This window comes from Myotis davidii, unplaced genomic scaffold, assembly GCF_000327345.1.
Source record: "Myotis davidii unplaced genomic scaffold, ASM32734v1 scaffold44, whole genome shotgun sequence".
In the NCBI taxonomy this organism is placed as follows: Eukaryota; Metazoa; Chordata; class Mammalia; order Chiroptera; family Vespertilionidae; genus Myotis; species Myotis davidii.
In genome coordinates, this window is record NW_006299705.1 from 5,885,524 (window position 1) to 5,904,220 (window position 18,697).

Below are 18,697 nucleotides of genomic sequence, written 5' to 3' on the forward strand. Positions count from 1 at the left end.
CCGTGGCCATCCTGTCCTCACCATGCCCATATAGCCAAACTTAGCAAGAGTGCCCCTATCCTTGAAATCTGATCCAGTTCTTCATCCCCCACCTTCGATGTAAAAATCCTTGACCTACCTTTAGCAAGAATCCCCTTACCCTGGTGTCTCCTTAATTTTCCACCCACTGGATCCCCTCCCTCTGCTCACTGGCTATAAATCCCCACTTGTCCTTGTATTCAGAGTTGAACCTAAGCTCTCTGCCCTATTGCAAAACCCCCACTGCAATAGTCTTGAATAAAGTCTTACCATTGTAACAACTATCTGAACAACTTTTTCTGTAATACTTTACACACACAGGATTTGGATTGCACTATATATGTATACATATATTCTCCAAAAAATGTATACACATTTTGAATGATTATAAAGACAGTGTTTAACATACAGTTCATTTTCAAAATTAAAAAGAATCTACAGAAATAATTTTTTAGTTAATGCCTGTTTTCAAACTGATGACTGTCCTGGTCCAGGCACTGCTGATAATGCCAAGCAATGGAATTGTAAACGTCAAGAATAATTTTGTTCGTCAACTTGCCATTTTTGTACCTTAAACTTTATCTTTTATGTATCCCCATAAAAAAGGCTAGTAGACAAATTTCCTTTGTTCAAAGCTTAGTCTGGCTTCACCCATTATTTCAAATCAGTTAAACCTGAAAAGGAATGAAAATTATTATCAGCTATTAAAGTCTGTATATATATATTTTTGGGACACCCTGTATGTAGTTTTTTTAATTAATTTTATTTAACATCTGAAACACTCAATGAAGTATTTTTCAACAACACTTTTATTATTAGCTACTTATAATTTCTAAGATGCCATAAGTAAAATATGACCTCAGAGGTTAAAATAATAATTTGGGTATATTGGATTAAATAAAAAGTTACATATATAAATATGACCTCAGGGTCAAGATAAAGCCCCTTGTTAAGATCTCAGAAAATGCCCTGACCGATTTGGCTCAGTGGATAGAGCGTCAGCCTGCAGACTCAAGGGTCCCAGGTTCAATTCCGGTCAAGGGCATGTATGTTGGTTGTGGGCACATCCCCAGTGGAGGGTATGCAGGAGGCAGCTGGTCGATGTTTCTCACTCATCGATGTTTCTCTCTATCCCTCTCCCTTTCTCTCTGTAAAAAATCAAGAAAATATATTGAAGAAAAAAAAAAAGATCTCAGAAAATGCTTCTCATGTACTCCTGGCTGGAAAAAGGTTTCTAAGAATCTTAAAAGTGTGCCTTCTAATCTTGTCAGCTAGACAATAGAGCAAAGAGCTTGTGTAAGAATATGGGTATATCACGCTCTGCCCTGTAGTCCAAAGTGGAGGGGTGCTGTATCTGGAAAAGACTGGTGGGGATGGTTTTTAGTTAACATAGTGAAGATTCACAGACAACAATGTTTTTAAGAGAACTGAACAGAAACACAACCAGCTTGCACTAAATAGTTTAAACTGAAGTCACTGGGCTCCCAACCATTTGTGAGTGGGGAGCAGGCTGAACTATTCAGCTGCAAATCAGGCCTTTCAACATGGCCAAAAGTGAGGAACTACCAAAAGGAGGAACTAAGAACTAACTCAGGTCCAGTCATGGATGGATGATGTTCCGTGTGGTTTTGTGGGAGTGTGGTTTTGTGGGAGCAGAGACTTGAGAACTAAAAAATCCCATGATTTTAAGTGCAATGCGAGCAGAAACAGAATAACTACAATAATCACTTTCAAATGTGGGGATGAGTGAATGTAAAAATCAGTTAAATCTGAATAAGGTTTGTAATTGAGTTAACCATGTCGAGTCCAATAGGTCTAATAAGATGAGGACAATGAATTCAGCAATATGGAGGTTACCAATGGCCCTAAAAATCAGTGTCTGAGAAAAGGTGTGTGTGAAAGCCTTATTGCAGTTCAACTCAAGAGTGAATGGATCTTCCTGAATCCCCACATAAGAACACGACCCAAAATCCATGGACAACATTTACCACAAAAAAGTGGTGAGTCCCAAAGAACATCTGGGATGGATGAAACATGCAAAGCCAACAGTGTCAGCATCTATCAGGGAATAAACAGGGAAAAATTGAGCAGATGACAAATTCAGAGACAAAAAGTAGGATGGTAGTTTCCAGGAGCTAGTGGGAGAGGAACAGGAGAGACTGCTGTTTCATGGATACAGTCTGTTTCAAAAGATGGAAACAGTTCTGGAGACTGATCGCACAACAACGTGGATGTACCTAACCCTACTGACTGCACACTTCCAACAGTTGAGATGATAAATTTTGTTAGTGAAACACAAAAAACTCAGGAAACTAATCTCATAAAAATGAGGATTAGAAGTATCAAGATTAATAAAAACAGGAGTGATATACAATACTACTAAAGAAAATTTAAAAGATCTATATACATGAAAGCTGTAACCTTATATTAGAAGAGTTACTGTTGCTATGATGGCAACTCTTCCCAAACTGATCTGACTCAATGGCATTCCAATCAAGGGAATGGACAAGTTAAATCTAATTTTAAACTTTAGTGTGTGTGTGTGTGTGTGCGTGTGTGTGTATAATTGATTTCAGAGAAGGGAGAGGGAGAGAAAGATAGAAACATCAGTGATGAGAGGGAACCATTGATCGGCTGCCTCTTGCACACCCCCACATTGGGGATCAAGCCTACTACCTGGGTATATGCCCCAGGTCGATGCTCAACCACTGAGCCACACTGGCCAGGCTCTAATTCTAAATGTTAAAAGGAAATGCAGAAGACCCAGAATACCCAAATATTTAAAAAGAACCACATTGGAGGGCACACATTACCTTCTTTAAAGACTTACCCTAACTCTCATATTTAAGACAGTGTGTCACTAGCATAAGCATATGAAGAAGGAAGCAGGCCATGGGGCTTTCGGCCACAGAGAAGCTAAAAAGCCTGGGTTTCCATGTCTGTATTTTTGTTCTTGAGAACATAACAGACTCTAAGAAGCTTAAGAGAGAGTTGATTGCCCTAACAGGTTTGGCTCAGCGATAGAGCATCCGCCTGTGGACTGAGGGGTCCCGGGTTCGATTCTGGTCAAGGGCATGTACCTTGGTTGCAGGCACATCCCCAGCAGGGGGCGTGCAGGAGGCAGGTGATCGATGTTTCCAACACTCTATCCCTCTCCCTTCCTCTCTGTAAAAAATCAATAAAATATATTTTAAAAGAGAGTACTTTTAAAAAAAAAAAGCCTTTAGAGTAGTTTTAGGTTCACCAAAAAAATTAAGCAGATTTCCCATGTAATCCCTCCTCTCATGCTCTGGACCAAGATGTTAATAGGGGACTATTAACATCTTGCATTAGTACAGTATATTTGTTAGTTTGTGAACCAATATTGATACAGTAACTAGAGTCAATAGTTTATATTAGGGTTCACTTTTTACATTGCACAGTTCTGTGTGTTTTAACAGATGTGGGAAGTCATGTATCTACCGTCCCAGTATCACACAGAACTTTCACTCATAAAAGTCCGTGCTGTACCCTCATCCTTCCCTCAAGCCCCGAGCCCCTGCACCCACTGATCTTCCTGACCATACTTCACTCCAACATTCCCTAAAATTAACCTAAACTTTACTTACAACTTCGCACTGTATGTGCACGCCCGCATGTGGTATTTTGTGGAAGAGCCACACTCAAAGGGCTAAAGAGCCACATGTGGGTCGCGAGCTGCGGTTTGCCGACCACTGCCCCAGCCGGTTTGGCTCAGTGGATAGAGTATCAGCCCACCCTCAGATTGAAGAATCCTGGGCTCGATTCCAGTCAGGCTTGATCCCCAGCCCTGGTCGAGGCCCATGTGGGAGGCAACCAATTGATGTGTCTCTCTCACATCAATGTTTCTCTCTCCGTCTCTCTCCTCCTCCCTTCCCCTCTACGATTAACATTTGAAGGCAACATCTTGGAAAACACAACTTGCAAGACTTTTAATTATAAATGTGTCCAACAGAAGGGAGAAAAAACAACATGGTTTTCAGTTTCAAATTTTATTAAAGTACAGAGTTAACAAGTTTTGAGTTTTCTACATAGGAAAAGACTGGTCAACTTCAGACCCTTCATAGAAAAATTAGCATTCAAAAAACAAATATAAGTCCATAGTTGCCTTTGTGACTAAAGGGGGGAAATGTTTAAAAGTTACCAAAACTCTAATCATATCTGAGACCATTATAAATTTCAGAGTAGATTTACCACTTATATTACATTTTTAAAATTCTAATACTGTAAAACATAACCACATAATTTGGCTACAGCTAATTATTTCAGAAAAGTTTAAAAAATTAACGAAGTTATGACTATAAAATTTTTGTAGAATTTTCTTTGTAAAGTAAAACAAACAAAAACCCTTAAATCTTTAATTAATGAAAACAAAACAATCCTCTTAAATTTCTTATAAATAGCTCTCAAGACATATATTACACATCTGCTTTCCTTACCTGAGAGGATTTCCCAGGATCCTTCACACGAAAGGATTACCTTCAAGAATTCTTCCATACCTTTACTCACATATATATCATTAAACTCCTATAAAAGTGAATTTGGATACATGTAGTCTTAATCCACCCTTCCCCAATTAAGATTTTGCTGAAAGAATTTTACTTTAAAACAAAACAAAAGATGCCTCTTTGGTAAAATGAACATCTCTGCAAATGATTTACTGAGGAAGAAAAAAGAGAAAGATCTTGAAAATGTCGAGCATTAGTTCCGAAGATCTGTGTAAATAAATAGCTCTCCGACCAAATTAAGTAGATCTAACCTTAGAGAGCCCATCTCTGCCTGAAATGCAACACTGTATTAAAACGTCTGAGTCTTGCCCAGCTGGTATGGCTCAGTGGTTGAGTGCTAACCTATGAACCAGAAGGTCGTGGTTTGGTCAGGGCACATGCCCGGGTTGCAGGCTCCATCCGCAGTAGGGGACATGCAGGAGGCAGCTGAGAGATGATTCTCATCACTGATGTTTCTCTCTCTCTCTCTCTCCCTTCCTCTCTGAAATCAATAAAAAAAAAAATTTTTAAAAGTAAAAAATAAAATGTCTGAGTCTTTACAACTGTATTAAAGATGGCAGGAAACACGACGGCCTTAAGAACAAAGCCACAGGGAGTTCGTGCTATTGGCAAATTAAGAAGGATGTTCTACAGAGAATCGCGTGGCTACTGCACTTTCCCTGGTTGAAGAAAGAAGGCCCAATGTTCTCTCTGTGCAAACAGGGTCTTAGCCCACGGGCACCCTTTCTTAGTTACAGGATAAACCCTCTTTCCTTTCCAAGAGGGGCAGTACACGCACGCACAGCAAACTGAGAGGCTATTCAGAAAGGCAGTTGAGGGAGAAAAAAGCCCAGGTAGCTTAAATGCAGGCTCTGCATTCCCTTTTTATAGGTAATATGAAGCACCAATGGTAGTAAACTTCTGGCAAAATTAAGCACATAATTTAAATTTCTTTGTTAATCCTCATTGAGGATATTTTTCCATTGATTTTTAGAGAGAGTGGAGGGGAGGAGAGACAGGGACAGAGACACATCGATGTGAGAGATACATCAATTGGTTGCCTCTCGCACATCCCCCGACCAGGGCCAGGTATTGAGCCTGCAATTGAGGTACGTGCCCTTGACCAGAATCAAACCTGGGACTCTTCAGTCCGTGAGCTAACATTCTATCCACTTAGCCAAACCAGCTGGGGCAACACAGAATTTTTCAAAGCCATATTAAAAAGGCAGAGGGTGACAAATGGGTGGGTGGAACTAGCACTAGGTAGAGGTCACCCATAATGAAGAAACTTCTGAGGAACTAAAACTAAACACTTTGGTGTGGGAGCCCCCCTGCTGGCCATTCCTGACGGGCACCAGAGCCCAGGTCCCCAGTGACCTCACTCTCCCACAGCCACAGAACACAGTCCTTACACCACCAAGGAGCTCCACATATCTCTGGCAACCAACTCCTTCAAGCCATTTCCCAAGAAACTGTGAGAATAAAACCAAGACAAAAGCAAGACCCAGTAAGGACAAAGTAGGATGTCCGAAAGCTTTGATAGAAAAGTCTCTGGCCTTCAGTCAGGTGACATGTCTGGTTATACAGCAACACTCGCAAAAGCGCCCCTCCCCCGCTCAGTCTTTTTACTCATGGAAATGGAGGGGAAATGTCCCACATTGGAGGAATAGCACAGAGGAAACAGAGTTTTTAAAACTCTTTGGGCTTTCATCACTAAAGGAATCTGACCAGCAGCTTCTAGGGATGCACTTTTTAAATTATGTACAAAAAGTCGTAGGAAGCAAAAGTCTATTATTTAAAAAAGAATTTACCAAACGAACACCATTGTTATAGTAATTCAAAGCAATTGGCAAAATTTTTCCAGTTTCTTAAATCACGATAGCACAAAAACATAGGCTTCTTTAAACCTATAGTTGAATGTTGACTCATCACCTGAGTATTGCTTATTATAATGAATAATCATGGAAGTCAACTTAATTTATATGCCCACCGTTCTCAGAGTACATCCACATCTCTCTTGGTCACTCAGAGACACTTGTTTAAATTTTCAGTTGAGAATAAAAAACCAGATGACTGTAATTATGCCTCTTGTGTCAGACCAAATTTCAGAAAGGAACTACAGGCCACAAACCAAGTCTTAAGCATCTGGAAACCATGGGTTAGCTGGGCAAGCTAAGGAAGGAAGCGCCCAGGGCCCTGCCATTGGCAATGGCCTTTTTTTTGTGTTGCCCTGAGCATCTTTCTGCGGGGGGAGGGGGGGGAGACAACAAAGGCCAGCCAAGGAATGCTTTGTCAGCCTGACCTTGACTTGCTGTAAGGACCAGTTCCAAAGTCACATAGCTGGCTACCAGACCCAACTAGCAGGAAGAAAACCTAACAAAGCTAATTACTGATACAGCCCCAGCTCTTGATCCGCCTCCTCCTGTGGTCTTTCCTAAGGCCAATCTCCCTTCCTCTGAGCCCTTGGTCACTGCACTGGCCACTGCAGCAACCAGGAAGCTGCTGCTACACACACAGCCCCACTCCCTCAACCGGTCCCACTCCCAGCACTCCACTCCCAGGGGGAAGGCTGCCCGTGGCAGCTCTTCATTTTGTGGCTCCAGATCATCTTTCAACTGCTGAGCACAAAGAGCTCCTGCTAACAAAAGGCTCTTTCTCACACACAAGTGCCTTTTAAAACTGAATCTCAGACGTTGTCAATAAGGCAAGTTCCCAGAAGAATCAATCTGTTGTATTTGTTTTCCTCGGAGGAGGGCAAAAAAGTAGGAATGAAGTATTTGGCTAATTCCCAAAGCCAGCTTTTTGGCACACTGGAGCCCAGCTGACATGGGACCCAATTCTGCCCAACTCATACAGTGGGGCACAGACCAGCTTTTCCATCTCACACCTTCTCTGCCGGGGAGTTTGAAGAGTCTTTCCATCCTGCATGAGACACTAACAGGACACCCCACGGTGTCTCCACTGGTCTCTAACAGACTTTCCACCAAGTAAACTCTTTTCCTGACTGAGAACGTCAGCACCGAACATGGACATCTTCTTGGGCAGCTGCCCGAAGTCCAGTATCTCATGAGGATTAGCTTACAAGTATGTGTTTTAGAACTTTCTGTGGATGTTAGTGACGGCTCCACTAAAAAGCCCCACCGTCTGTCCACCTTTCCTTCTAAGTGTATTTGGTCACTTCTACTTGTTTAACCGGCTTATCTGGTCAGCCCTGTCGAGGTGCCGCCTGTGATCCCCACCCCAGCAAATCTACTGCAAAACCCCACAGTGGCCATGAACGGTGTGGCTCCCTTACACATCTGAAAATCAAAAGCCCTCCGCCTCCACCATTTCAAAGGCCTCAAGGTGGAAGAGAAACTGGGGGGCTGACCTTAACACTGAAAGGGGCGCAGCAGGCTTCAGCCAGAAAGCAACCTTCCAGGTAAGGCTCTATAGTATTATTACTGTTAATAGCACGAACAAGTAAGACCATAGCTCTCCATTGTTCAGACAAAAAAACAACATGAATATTGTTCTATCATTATGTGAATAACTCCACAAATAAGAGTCGTAATTATTGCAGTGACTCTGATCAGGTAGTGATAATCCGGGGGGGGGGGGTGTCACACAGGTGGTGATAGCAAATTGTGCTTTGTCACATAACAGAGATACTGAACCCAGAAAGGATGAGGGGACCTCGAGGAAGGGCAACAGAAGGACAACGGCAGATGTGATTCCCAGCATCACAACTTCTAAGGGAAACGTCTGGGGGCCCGGAGGAAGCAGCACAAGTGGCGCTAAAAGCAGGTGCTGCCTCTTGTGCCCTATAAATACCAGGGGGCTGTGTGCGGGGTCCCGCAGGCCCAGGTGTGCACAGGGGTCTGCATTCTGTCAGGGGCTGAAGGCCCAAGATTTTGGCATGTTTTCTATTCCAAGGATAAGAATGACAGGCCACAGAAGGTAAATTTCTACCCCTGTGAGGTGTCATACTCCAAACTGTTTTGGTAAAAACGTGCAGAAGAAAACTATTAGCCTAACTTCCACCCCAGTTTTCAGAGGTAAGACACATACAAAACATAGCATCACTCAGGATCAACTTGGTTAAAATTTTCAATTCTTTTGGGATAACTTGGTAGTTTCTTTTCGAATTTCAGAATTAAAAAGCTCATCAGGTGACTTTTTCCTCCCCTGAAAGCCAGGGGAAGCCAGCTTTTCAAAAAGCGCCAGTCAGTGCTCAGACTCCTGGGACACTTGCTCACAGGACGTCCCTTCCGGCTGCAGGCCTCACACATAGAACTGCCGAGAAGGACAGCAGAGGGGCGCCACCAGCGTCCACAGGTACAGCAGCACGCACATCCAGCAGGAGGCCATCTTGACCCAGAAGATGGACCAGCTCCCGCTGAAGAAGGTTTCAATGTAGGCACTTTTATAGCTGTGGGAACGAGAGAGCCATCGTGGTCAGCGTAGGACGAGAACCCGTGGGAGAAGGTCTCTTCTACCAAGTGTCTCCCTGCTTTTGCCCCCTCCAGCCTTTCCTGTTTTCCTAACAACTGAATTCTTATATCATTCACACCCACTTAAAGCATGCAACTCAAGGACTTCCATGTGCACAGACTTGTGGAACCGCCACCATGGTCAACTTTAGAACATTCTCATCGCCCCAAAAAGAAAACCTGCACCCATAGCTGCCCTCCCATTTCCTCCCCTCCTCCTGCCCCCAGCAGTCACTCATCTACTTTTGGTCTTAATGGATTTTCCTATTTGGGACATTTTCATTCTCACATGGAATCATGTCGCCTCTTGGGACAGCTTTTTTCACTCAGCACAATGTTTTCAAGGCTTATCCCTGCTGTAGCAGTGTCAGTACTGTACGCCCTTTTATTGCTGAACAGTATTCCATTGTCTGCATGCAGCACGTTTTGTTTACCCATCATCAGTTGATGGGCATTTGGGTTGTTTCCCCTTGTTGGTTATTAGCAATGCTGCCTCTGTGCACCCCGTGTACAAGATTTTGTGTGGCCATAAACGTCTCATCTTCACTTGGATGTAATATTTGGGAGTAGAGTTGCCAGATCATGTCCTAACTTGATGTTTAACATTTGGAGGAACTGCCAAACTGCTTTCCAAAGCAGCTGCACCATTTTCCAGTCCTCCCCGGGGTGCAGGAGGGTTCCAAGTTCCCCACATCCTCAACACTCACTATCTGCCTAATTGATCACAGCTCCCTCCATTTTTTCCTTCAGTTTCCCAAGCCAGAAATTCTCAGGAATTTTCAAAGGATCACGGGGAAGCATCAGAAGCTCCCTCCCTATCTTCTCCCTCAAGAAGATGTTTGGGAAGATTATCACTCGGTTTGAAGCCACCACCGACCACCCCCAACCCCACAAGGTACTCCTCATTCCTCTTCCTCATTTCATTTTTCACCCCAACACTCACCCCGATCTGACACACTGTATCTGGCTAGGTTCACGGTCTCCCCCATTAGAATCTAAGCCCTGGCACCCAGAACAGTGGGGCACGTGGGAGCCACTCAAATGTGTGCGGAATGAATAGAAAGCACAATAAGCCTAAATGCCTAGCCCAGGTGTATCCTAATTTATATCACATTCGTATCCAGCATAAAGTTTGGATTAAAGAATAATGCAAAAAGAATCTGTATGTTGTGACAGGGAAAAGAGTCTCTATGCTGTGACAGGGAAAGCCAGGTGTATCCTATACTGCCAGGTTAATAAAAAACAAACAAAACAAAAAACCTCAAGGGGGGGAGGGTAATATGTGTAATCATATTTATGATAAAAATTACAAATGCATAGAAAAAGAATAGAAGAATATATACCATATTGTTAGCAGTGGTTGGGGGAGGGAGTCACTGTTACTTTTTATATTTCCATATTAGTTTTTTTAAAACTGTTTTAAGCTTCTGTCATGAAAGTGTGAAGAAAAAAAAGACAAAATACAAAGTAGAAAAGGGATAAATACACAATGCAGATAATGTATACAGATGATGTATTATGAAACTGTACACTTGAAAACTGTAATCTTATTACCCAATGTCACCCCAATAAATTTAATACAATTTTTAAAAAGCAGATGATTACTTAAGAATTCCAAGTACTTCCTCCATTACCATTACTATGTTCTTCAAGACTACCCATATGCAGTTAACCTTCCTATTTTTTTTGAAGTTGAAGTAAGCCTTGGCAATCCCCAGGGTTAAAAGTATGCCACTAGACTAAACTTGAACTGTTTCGCTAAAGGTGAGCACAGCTTGACTTGGAAAACCACTTAGCTGACCCTGGAGATTTGCTCTGTGCCTCAGCACCATATGGAACAGGACTCACCTTGCTTTTATAAAGACTTCCCCTTCTAAAACCCCTACGAAGGCGGGCCACTCACTTGAACCAGTTGGTGACGGTCATCATCACATAGAGGGAAGCCAAAAAGAAGACTCCGTGGAAATAGGAATAGCTGTAGACGGTGCTTCTCTTCTCATCATAAATGACGCCCGGCCCCTCTTTCATATTCTGCGGATCTTCAGTGTCTGTGAACCACAAAGCCAGCACCAGCTCAATGAGTGAACGAACACATGCACACTGACTGCTTTAGAAAAGACACACTTGCTTCAATCCAGGGGCTGTTCCATAGGAAAGATGCCAAAAGCCACTTGTACCTTAAGGCATTTTCATCTAGGCCAAAAGCACAAACCCCCCACCCTACCCCAGAACCTTCCTTAACAGGATGAGCTACCTAACATCCCATATATTTTATTTATTTATTTTAAATCTTATTGAAGGATCAAGTCAAGTTTATTTTTATTGATTTGAGAGAGAGAAAGAGCGGGGGGGAGGGGGGGTGAAGAGAGAGAGGGAGAGAAAGAGGGAGAGAGAGAAACATTAATGTGTTTTTCTACTTATTTATGCACTCACTGGTTGATTCTTGTATGTGCCCTGACCAAGGATTGAACCCACAACCTTGGCATATACCAGTAGGGACCACGCACTAACCAACTGAGCTGCTCTATTTAATAGAGCAGGGGGGAAAAAGCCATTAAAAACACAAAACTTATTATAAGCTCAGAAGAAAGTGAGAAAGAGTAGAGAACTCCTCAAGCCCCCGGGATCCTCCAATTCAAGAAGAAAAGTTAAGTTGAGGAAAAGAATGGTCCAAATTATGGTGTCAGGATCTCTTGGTATTTTCCAAATTTTCATTCCTTTAAAAAATGTACTTTCTGCTTCTCTAAATCTCACTGTATAACTTAAATATGAGCCAAAATATTAGACTGATTTCTTGCCTGCCAGAATAGCGAAACAAACCAAGAAAACCTCACAACCCTTTGGGGAGAGTATGAAAAGTACGTACACGGTAAATGGGCTGTGGAAAAAAAGTTTCCCCCTACCATTTGGTAATTTGTCCGTGAATCCCAAATGCCTACAGACTAGAGCGACAGGTCTGCAGGGCCACACAGATGCATAGAGGGCAAGTTCTCTACTCACCTTCTCCATAGGGACCGAAGCAAAAGCAACACCGAGCTACCTGAGAGAGCAAAACCAACAGTCAGGTGACTTGCTCTCCGCTTCCCACACCAGTAAAGCACTAACAGCCACTGCGTGCCAAGCCGCCCCCGTCTGAATTATATCCCAGGCCCGGAACTGCACACTTCACCCCTTCGGGAGGTGTTAACAAAGCACCTGCTCGTCCCAGATGCTCTGGGTGCTGGTGATGGGAAACACAATGGACTGAGGGGAGCTGCCTTCAAGGGAGCACACTCAGTTCCTGCGCCTGCTGTGGCAGACAGTCTACACTGCAGCTCCCAGGCTTTGTCCCAGCAGTCACCCTGCCCGAGGGCAAGCCCGTCCTGGACAAGCCACAGGAATGAATCCCACAGCAGCGGTGAAAGGGAGCAGCCACTGACTCCTGGGGGACAGGCCCGATGGGTCACATCTTCCTTGGAGCACTTGTTGGGGTCAGCAAAGATGTGTCGGGCCTGCAGCGCCCTTCAACATCACCCTCTGTCCACTCTGCCTCTTCCCTTTCTTTTCTCACTTTCCTTTCACTAACAAATCTGCTCATCAAACTACCTGGGCGGCTGCCTCTGAAAAACTCAACCTGAAACACAAAGTGAATGAGACAAGGTCCCCACTCTCATGGAGCTCACTCCTGGTGCTTCGCTCTACTCGCTACTTCATTAAACCCTCTCCAACCTCAGAGGCTGGGATGATTATCCTATTTCAGTTGAGGAAACTGAGGTCAGGCAACTAGCTTAGTGAAAGGAGCTGGGACATGAGTGCAGGATGAGAACTCCAAGGCCCATGACTCACAAGAGGCAACCAGTAGCATGTGACATCTAGGAAGTGGTGGGGCCAGGAAAATCAGCGATAGTAACGCTAAGGGATCTGGAAGCAGGAGGCCTACTTACACTTCCTGTAAAAATCAGGCTGCTCAAATGGCACGGGGTGCTGGGGACAGGGATGGTGGGATACTTCCCTTTGAAGAGCCTTTGGTATCTTTCAAATTTCGTACGAACTTACTCAACATAATAAACTTAATTTTAAAAATATCAGGTTATGAACAGTAACTACATGACTTCAGAAGTACGCTCGTAAACAGATAAGAAACACAAGTACCAAGGAGGTCTGGGAAGTGCTGGGTCCTGGACACTCTGGCTGATAGTATTTTTACTACAAAGAACAGAGAGCCAAGGACAAGGACATGGGAGCCTAGGCCTTCACCCCATTTATCCACCTCATGGCCACGTCCCTGTTTCCCTCCTACATCAACGGACCTTGCAATAGAGGGACTGGCCTTGACAGAATCTTGCATCGAGTGGCACAAAGACTCACTAATTCATTCAGGGGGCCCAAGACATGGTGTGCTGGGATCCCAGTTCTTCAGAAGCTTCAGTTACAAGAAACGAGCTCTCTTTCAAAGGGGCACCCTGTGAAATGTGATGCAAGGGGAGCAAACCCACCCTGCATGCTCCCCACTTCCGGAGGAGACACCGGACATTTTCCTCGGAAAAAGAAAAACACCCTCTCTCAAATCGTACTTAGAGACTTGCTGTTCTTTGCACATTAAATCTGTGCACAATAGGGATATTGAAACCATAAGGTACCACCCCAGCAGCTGGTCACCCAGTCGATGGTGAGAACAAATGCCTGCCTTCCAGAGGCCATTCTCTTATTCAGTCTCTTTTTTAAGTGACAGAAAGAGCTGGGGAATGATGCTGGCAGACTGACAAGCCTTCACAACGGTTCCCTCTCTCCAGGTCAGGTGCCAGAGAGACCATCCCCAGAGACGCAGCTGCAGAAGGAAGCGCCCATCAGATAAGCCAGGGCTCTTAAATCCAGGGAAAGCTATTAGGATGCAGCCAGGGCGGGATGCCAGGCAGGGTTCCCAGCCCAGCCAGGCCAGGAGCAGCAGCTGAGCTCTTGGTATCAGTGGTGGTTAGGAACACAGGCTCATGGTTACATGCTGGCAAATCAAAAGTTTAAATGACTTTGCAAAATGGAGAGAAAACCCTCATTGGGTTTTTATGAGGATAAAATGAAGTGACATATGTAGCACCTAGCACAGTGCCTGGAACATAGCAAGTGCCACAAGTCTTAGCTATCACTGGACTTTCCATTCTTGGGGTCAGGGCTGAGTTGTTTCCTGGCTGCCTCCATCTGGTTAGACCTTTTCAAATCCTGGATGTTCCAATGTAATAAAATACACTCTGCTGACCACTGGCATCTGCCAACCAGTATGATTCTTTGGACATTTATTGTTCACAATTCTTTACCCAGTGAAATGCCCACCTGATGGAACTGACACCCTTAAATAAGCTAATGGACAGACAATGCTCAGCCGTGTGGCATACAGCAGATGCGGTTCCTCCCCTTCTCCATCGTTCTCTCCTCCTTCGGAACAGCTATTACATCGCCTCACAGTTGTGCTATGCATGTAGGGCACAGGCAGGTATAAAACAGAGGAATGGACTAGAAATTGTAGAAAACCACACACATTCCATTATGACAGAAGAACAAAGAACAGCTTGACAAGGCCACCCCGGCCTCTGGTGGGAGGTGGGCAGCAGGATGCCACACAAGAGGCCAATCTTGTTGGAGGAAACGCAAGGATTTTAATCCCATAGTATATATAGGATATTTCTTTATGAATAAAAACTGTCTTCTTGAGATCATGGAATGCAGATCAATAAAGATATAAATAAACATACAAAGCCTTCCTGGGAAGTGGGTCTTCTGAGAAAAGCAGGACAGGAAAAGGAAAGGAACTTACTTCCAGTTCGGGAGCTGCAGAGCGCCCCTGCAGAGCATCAGAACTCGATCTCGTTGTCGATGTCAAACTAGGAAACAAACAGAAAGGTCAGCAGAGCACATGGGCGTGCTATGTCCCATCAGAGGAAGGGCAGGACCGCTGGCCAATGTCCAGTGAGAGACTCACGACACCCACAGTCCTCCCCGCTTAGATAAACGTAGTCTATTTAATATCCACTGTATTCCAAAACTGGCTGACTGATTCTATAGCTAATGTTGTTGACATGAATTGCATTAGATCATTTTGTGCAAAGAGAAGTTTGTAAAGAAAAATAAGATGTCTTTCGGTCCCATTATCTTGGTTTTTGCCTCTCTTTCCTTAACTGCCAAAATAATTTTCTGATTTTACTTTTATCATTCCCCTCCCTTTGACCATTCTCACTTAGAAGGGATCAAAAGCAACAGAGGAACCCAGAGACGGCAATAAAAATCCAGGGCATGAAAAACAAAGGTCACATTACTTACTGTGGTAATCAGCCTATAGCAGAACAAGGTTTTCTGTTTAGAAATTCAATATAGACTAACTAGCTGTGGATGTGATTTTTAAAAAAAAATCTTCTTGCCACTTTCCCCATACCTTGAGAGGTAAAATGTTATAAAATTTTACTTACAGGAGTAAAAAAAGTATTTATTTTCCCTAGGGGAAAGGGGGGGGGGCATTTTAAGCAAATTATACTTAGGGTTCCATCTAACTGTATAAATTTGCTTAGCAAATATATACTGAAGGCCTGCCACATGTTAGGACCTATTCTAAGCACTGGGGACTCAGCGAAATCCCTGCCCTCAATGCAGCTTCGGTGCTAATCTGGAGGCAGGTAGAGTGGTATGTGTGTGGGAGGGTGACAGATTGGGGAGTGTTGCCTAGTAGAGGCAGGAATTAGCAGGTTCTTTTCAACCAAATAAACCTCATGAGGAAACACTGCCTTCTCTGCTCATTATCATCCTCTTTCCCAAGGAGAGAAGAGATCAATGAGATGCAAATCTATATATATAAAAGCCTAATATGCTAAGTGTTCGACCGATTGGTCGACCATTTTGTCAACCGTTTTGTCAACCACTTGACCAGTTGCTATGATGCACACTGACCACCAGGGGCAGATGCTCTGACCAGTAGGTTAGCTTGCTGCTGGGGTCTGGCCGATTGGGACTGGGTGAAACGGGCCAGACACACCCTGGAGCCAACCTCCTGCAGTCCCTTCGTGGCCTCTAAAATATGTCTTCTAATTAATTCCCTTTCAATGTGCATGAATTTGTGCACTGGGCTTCTAGTAAACAATAAAAAGCCTTAGTCATAAAAAGGTCCTCTGGGATCCACGCTACTGCTTCTTTTGTGGTCCATTGAAGACCAAGAGCATCACTTTCATTTCTGCTTTGAACAGATGGATGCTAATTGAGGCCCACTCCACTCTCACTTCCTGACTCTAAGCCTGGGTAGATGAATGACAAAAACATTCCAATGGCTGTGCACCCAAGAAATTTGCACCTTGCTCCTGCATTTAAGTGTGCTATATTTTGTGCCTTTGAATTATGATTTAAGATAGTATACAGTTTCCATGGGGATAAATATAACTTTCAATTTTAGGAACAGTCAGTATCTGGAATTTTCATCTAAAAGATGATTTAAAGAGAGTAAAATATATATATTCATTTTATAAATTCTTTGCAATAGATCGTTCCAGAAAAACAAAGCTTTGATTCTGGCACTTTTGCAGCTTCACTTCCACTATCAGCACTGAAAGGGGAACTTTGTATCCTTCTTGAAGAACCTATATTCAGTTCATTGTGATGTGTGACTTCTACAAGTAGATGTTACTGTAAAATAAGGTCTTTATTCAGTCGTGGCCTTTCCCCACAAAACACTCTTCTTGGGATTATTAAGAAAATATTGTTTTTACAAGCTGTTACAAAACACAGAAAATTCTTACTGTCTGCATTCTGGCTGCTATTGACCCATCTGTTTGGTCAGCGCAAGACAAACTGTTGTAAAATAATTCCCGGATTATCCATAATCTCTTATCTCCTAGACCTAAAATGTGAGTGGTATTAACCAGGACTTCCTGTGGGGGGCGCAGGAGACTAACAGTATTTGGTTGGGACAATGCTTTCCCATAGAGAACGTCCACTACACGGCAGCATGGCCGCGGTGCCTGGTCCCCGTCACAAAAAGCCAGCAGTGGCTTTCAGGCATCGAGATAACCAAAAAGATAAGATGCCTCTCTGTACTCTGCCCAGGAACCCCTGCCCACAGTGACGGCGTGTTTCAAACACAGGTGCTCACGCACTGGCCAAATGCCCCCAGATTACAGAAAATCTCTAAAACCATGTGCAGACTTTCCTATGGGACACCACAGATTCTGATTCCCTCACACACTTGCAGGGCAGGCCTTTGAGAGGTCCCATGGCCATTCCCAGCCTTTGTGTGGTGAATTCAATTACGTTCCCGCTGCTGTGTAAATGGTGACGAACAGCTCCCAAAGGAGACCGGAGTCCTTGGGGAGCGTGGGGCAGGCCTCAGCAGGTCCCGGTGCAGAACATGGGAATTTCTAGCTGGCTGGCTGGCAAGTGGAGAATTCCCAAAGTAAGATACACCCCCTCCCTTTCTCTTAAGGCAGAGTATCAGGCCCAGAACACACGAGAATAGGTAGCCCCCTTGATTCACGAATTTTTCTCTTTTTAAGCCAATCTCTCTAATGCCAACTTACCAACCTTGTATCTATGTTCACACAGTATGCAACATGGCTGTGAATGTCCCATTTTCAACCAGCCAGCTGGAAATTTAATAAAGATTCTTTCTTAGCCTTTATAACTTTATATCCAGTTTTTGTTATGCTTAAGAGAAAATATAATCCTTTCTTGTGTAAACTGTCTAGGAATTTGAAGTAGCTGGGTAATGTTTCACAACACAAGTGCCTCCTGATAATGTAATTATGTGAGTCATCTAGCTTATCTTTCTACCAGAGTGAAGAATGGACCTTACTCCAAGCCAACACAAGGGGAAAAGTTCTGATCCATCTCTCCAAATAGCCCAGCAAAAGAGACTCAAGGAGAGGTGTCCTGAAATCGGGGGTGCAGAGCTGTAGGAATAGGCTCCATACCCATTTTCTTTTAGGTACAGTGAGAGGATTGAACTCGATTGACTCCAGAATCCTATCCAGTCTGACAGCTTGAACTTGAAACCAACAGAAGAATACTCTCAAAATCCTGAGGCCAAGGAGGGAATTAAGGAATAGTTGGGGGAAGCCAGGGCCTGTCACAAGGAGCCAGGCCGAGGGGGGTGTGGGGAGACCGGCCTATAGAATGAGCCATTGGGGCGCTCGTGCATGGGGTCCAAGCTGTGACACTTCCTCCTCACAGTGATGCCTGGAGGCAGCAGAAGGGGGTCTGGAGAAAGGGTGGCCTCGGTCAGAAATCCAGGGAGTGAGTTTGGGCCGAGCCCTTCTTCAAGCTGAGACCACAAAAGAGCAAAACACACTCACAGCAAGTGTGTCAGCAGCAGGACTTGGAACAAAGAACCAGACACTGAGGATAGAAGTCATCATGAGAGCCCCTAAAGTGGTGTGAGTGTGTGTGTATGTGTGTGTGTGTGGGGGGGAGGGGGGCGGCGGGGACAGACGCGTGTGTAGGGGGGACTCCTATACATGAATAGGTAAGAAGACAGCACAGTGAGCCTTCTATGATCTTACAGAAAATTCAGCCCCAGCAATCCTGGACTTCCATTGAAAATGGGTGATTTCTTCTCCCTTTAATGTGCATACACACTATGAAAGGGTGAGTCGTCGCGGGGCCTACGTGGGTCGGCCACCGGGCCCCATGAGGCACAGCCTGACCACGCTGCTGGCGGCCTCGGGCACCGACTCCCCAGCCCACGACGGGAGCCCG

The 18,697-nt window shown here is 44.2% G+C and overlaps 1 protein-coding gene across 2 annotated transcripts in view; it reads right to left on the reverse strand.

The window, feature by feature from the left end:
* Positions 1 to 8,594: 8,594 nt before the first annotated feature.
* The window catches only part of SERINC5 (serine incorporator 5), a 58,073-nt gene continuing 47,970 nt past the window's right edge, over positions 8,595 to 18,697 (reverse strand). For both annotated transcript variants that reach the window (XM_015571634.1, XM_015571635.1), the window contains 4 exons: positions 14,781 to 14,847; positions 11,996 to 12,035; positions 10,899 to 11,043; positions 8,595 to 8,934 (listed from right to left, as the gene is read on the reverse strand). In XM_015571634.1, the coding sequence (XP_015427120.1) occupies positions 8,787 to 8,934; positions 10,899 to 11,043; positions 11,996 to 12,035; positions 14,781 to 14,847 (400 nt within the window). In that variant the 3' untranslated portion in view covers positions 8,595 to 8,786. The remainder of the gene's footprint in view (positions 8,935 to 10,898; positions 11,044 to 11,995; positions 12,036 to 14,780; positions 14,848 to 18,697) is intronic.